We start from the raw sequence: 4,318 nt of genomic DNA on the forward strand, positions 1-4,318 counted from the left end.
TAATTTGCTGATGTATAGCTTGTATTTTTTGTCAGATTGGAGTGTACGCATTTGGTTGTACAGATGAATATGTTTGGACCATGAAGTTACAAATCCAATGCATTTTTTCTATAGTGTCGTTGACCATTCAAATATATATATATATATATATATATATATGTTTTAATTCTAAAAAATTGATATATATGTTTTGTATAATTAGTTTATTTACAAAAAAGAACTCAAATTATAAGATATCCATCTTCCATCTTTCTTACCAAACATAAAATTAGCTACCCTTAACCACCTCTCAATTTGCAACCAAACACGAGAATAAGGATATCTCTAATCACATGGTTAGGTATATCCTTAGCCAGCTAACCTTGCCCACGAACCAAACGCTCCCGTAAATGCGCTCCTCCGGTCCTCTTCGCGCGGCCAATTTACTAGTACTACTCTACTTGATGCAGGTTAATTCGCCCTCTTATTTCTGTTTTAGAGCGTACGTACCCGTAAACTAGGCCATCTCTAGCGCGTGTATACAGTGAGAAATACTCCCAACTCCCAAGGATGTAATCCAACTGACCATGCATACGCCAACACGATCACTTTGAGCTAATAATAATCAAATTGGAATTTTTTTTTCCGGAGAAGTTGGTGACAAACTGACGATATCGGCAGGTAGCTAGCTAGCTAGGGATAGCACACAACCCAATACAATCGAAACAGACCCAAAACTCTACCTGCAGCAGCTACATACAGTACGTACTCCACAGTGCAGGAGATTAATTAATAATTAACCAATCATTTAATTTTTTCTTCTTCATACTTTCCCACACCTCCTATCCTAATTCATAAGTACTGATTAAGAACAGTACATGCATCTTATAACGAATGTTCCAACAGGAAAGGGAAGTGCCCTCCGAGCTTATGATGGAGTAGCTAGCTGAGCTGACAAGAGAGGAGACGATGATGATGAGGTGCATGGTATTGCTTGCTTAGCCGAAGAATCCGGTGTTGCTCCAGACGGCGTCGCGCACCCGGCTGAGGTCGCGCCCTTTCAGCGTCCTCCCCACGCCCTCGAACACCGACGGCGCAGCCGTGCCGCGCCCGCTGCTCCGTGCCTGGGCCTGCAGGTACTCGTGCGGCGCCATCCACTCCCCCTCCTCCTCACGGCAGCTCACGCCGTAGCCGTGCTGTTCGCCGCCAGACCCAGCCGGGAACCTGGCCGCCGGCCACTCGGGCACCCTGACAGGCGCCGAGCTCGCCACGTGATGATGGTGGCGCCCGGCCGGCGTGGACGCCGTTGCCTCGAACGCCAGCGACAGGCCCCCTGCGGTCCACCGCCCGCGACGGTCCTGCTCAGGTTGCCTGGCGCTGCCGGTGGAGCGGTTGGAGTCGGGCGCAGGCGCCGCGAGCACCGACCAGACGTCCTCCTCGTCGAGGTCGGCGAGGTGATCGGCGGCGCCGGCGACGTGGTGACCGCTGGCCTGGACGGGGTAGAGCAGCCGCTCTGATCCGTACCTGCAGCTGCGGCCCTTCCCCATGGATCGATATCACTGGTTGGCTAGCTAGCTAGCTTCGGGAAACTGGAATCAACTAGCTCCCTCCCTCCCTCCCTCCGTATATATGAAAGGATGGATGGCAAGCAAAGCAAAGAAAAGAAACGAAACGAAGAATCTTTGCTACTGGCTAGCTAGAGATGAAACGAATGATTGAAGCTTTTTAATCAACTCACACAAAGCCTACTATATATACTGTCTGCCGTGTACACAAAACCAACTTTCCCCCCCAAAAAAAGTTTAAGGAAAAAATGAGAGCAAGGCTACGAGTAGGCCCTGTGGATGGGAAGAACTCCACTCAATGGAGTGGAATGGAATCCATGGGCGGGCAGCCGCTATATATATACAGCCGAGCGGGGCGCAACTTGCTGTGTAGGATCTCCGTGTGCGCGAGGCAGTTTGGGCGGCCGTGACGTCGGCACAGCAGCGAGGTGAGATGGAGACGAGCTGCCCACGTGACTGCCAGCATGGTGTGGGCCCGCAGGCGTAACCTGTTGTGACCTCACACGTGTCCGTTTGTCCACCTGGGCCCACGGAGTTGCCAGCTACATGGTGCCACGTACGACTCAGGGTGGACCCCCGCGCGCATGTCACCAGGCAATGCGTGCATTGCATTCTCGTCCTTTTCCACCCGGGACCGAGAGGACGCATGCTGCATGCATGCTGCATGCATGCATGCATGTAGTATTCTACTCACAGGTTCATACAGTACATACAACATGTCAAAATACAAATAAAAAAAAGTTCATACATACGAATATACAAAAAATATACAAAAAAAAGGGGGTTCATTCATACAAGTAGTAGTACAATTTGAGTCGGGGTTAATTTTAAAAATTGTTGTGGGCTACTGATGTGGTGACATCCTTATGTAATCATGAACAGACGCACTTGGAAAAGACGACGAGTGTAAGGGTTTAAAACAGGGGCACGCACACAACACATTGGACGGTTCACAGGGTGCAAGGACCACCGGTCGTCATGAGTGAGCCCCTTTTGTCTTAATTTGAGTGCATAGCTAGCTAGCAGTACACATCTACTACGTGTTTCTTTTGGCTCTTGGCTTATCTCTCTCGACAATCTTCCATCATCAACGTACTTACTAAGTGACAAACGACATTTCATGTGAACTGAGTATACACATGCAAGCCAGCTAGCTAGCTCTTCACTGCAAACACACGAATTGCAAATGGCTAGAGACTAACATTGGATTTTTGACATGCATGGTGTGTCTGATTTTAAACTTCAAATTAGAGCAGGAGTTGGAATGTCAAAAACTATCTTGTACTCCCTCCATATAAAAGCGTTCATGACGCTCTTATATTTCTTTACGGAGGGAGTATGTATATAAAACCTAATAATTATGAGGGCCCCAATGAAAAAACAATTTGCACCAGCCCATGAACATCTAACATGCGTACATTAAGTGCAAATGTACCAATGCTACGGCCTACAACCCGGATGATCTCTCAAACTAACGCTCGCTTATCTTCCTCCACAAAACGTGCTTGGCCCTGTCGCCCCGTCTATTCGCATGAACCACCGCGGCCTCCAATCGCAAGTCATCTCCTACGCGGAAATTGATGATTCCGTCTATTCGTAAATTGATGATTCCATCTGCAGTTCCGATCTGCAAGTGACACTAAAGTCCATCTACCCACCTAATTGATCCAATGGAGCAAGAGATTTAGGGGTGTTTGGTTTCAGGGACTTTTTTGTGTTGGGACTAGAAAAAGTCCCTAGCAAACCAAACAAGATGAGATTTTTTTGGTGCTTTTTGCTAAAAGTACTTAGAAGCACCTCCTTGAGAGTCTTTTTCAAAAAGTCTTAGGAACTAGAAAAAGTCCTAGGACTAGAGAACCAAACACCACCTTAACAACCTAAATTCCTGCTCTTTTTTATCTTAGGATTTGATTAATTTTTTCGACAAAGGACATTTCATTATCTTAAGATTTGTTTAATGTGTTGATATTTTTTTATAATTGCTTATTTAGTTATGATGCATCGGCTAATACGATTCTTATTTATGTGAGTTTACAAAAAAAATATACACACATTAATTAGTATGAGCCATTTATTTTGAGAGGTATATTAAGATAATTCAAAACAGTGCCGGTCTAATCTGCACCTGGTGAGCAGTAAAAACACAAAAAAATAGCAAAAAAAACCCTAATTGTTTTTGCCATGCAAGATGCTCAGGTGCGTGATGCCAGTGCATATTTTTGAGGTGTCTGGACATTCAAGGACCTCGTGCAAAAAAGAAAAAATCAGCCGCCAAACAGTGCTTTTTTAAAATGTTTCTCAAACACTCAGAATTTGTTTTTTCTTTTTTTACCACGATCTCCTCGAATGTCCAAACTTCATCAATTTTGCACGGACATCACGCACATAAGTATCTTGCATGCCAAAAAATACATCATTTTTTCGAAAAAAAATTCCTGCTATTTTTGTCGATTTTACTGTTTATCAGCAAAAACATCTGAGCTCGGGAGGCAAAACGTCCGGTATATTAGTACTACTTCGTTCTTGGATGGATGCACCAGTGCTACTTGTACGTGTTGACAATGATGATCTTTCTTCCTGGCTTCACCCCTGCAAGACATGCATAGCCAAAGGCAAAGAAACAAAATATAATTGCCAATAAAACTTCGGCGAAATACATGGCAGGGGATTATAGACGAACGGAACAATGGAGACGTCTGGAACAGTAGTGTTGTGATCGACTGGGCGGAATGGCAGGTACAGGTGAAGTGTGTGTAGCTATCGGGACAAAAGCA

General features: G+C 45.4%; 1 protein-coding gene across 1 annotated transcript; it reads right to left on the reverse strand.

Annotated features, from left to right (window-relative positions):
• Positions 1 to 768: 768 nt before the first annotated feature.
• On the reverse strand, positions 769 to 1,838 carry LOC125541603. The gene has a single exon (XM_048704967.1). The coding sequence runs from the start codon at positions 1,524 to 1,526 to the stop codon at positions 978 to 980; it is 549 nt and encodes a 182-aa protein (XP_048560924.1). The 5' UTR covers positions 1,527 to 1,838; the 3' UTR covers positions 769 to 977.
• Positions 1,839 to 4,318: the final 2,480 nt, after the last annotated feature.

This window comes from Triticum urartu, chromosome 2, assembly GCF_003073215.2.
Source record: "Triticum urartu cultivar G1812 chromosome 2, Tu2.1, whole genome shotgun sequence".
Classification (NCBI taxonomy): Eukaryota; Viridiplantae; Streptophyta; class Magnoliopsida; order Poales; family Poaceae; genus Triticum; species Triticum urartu.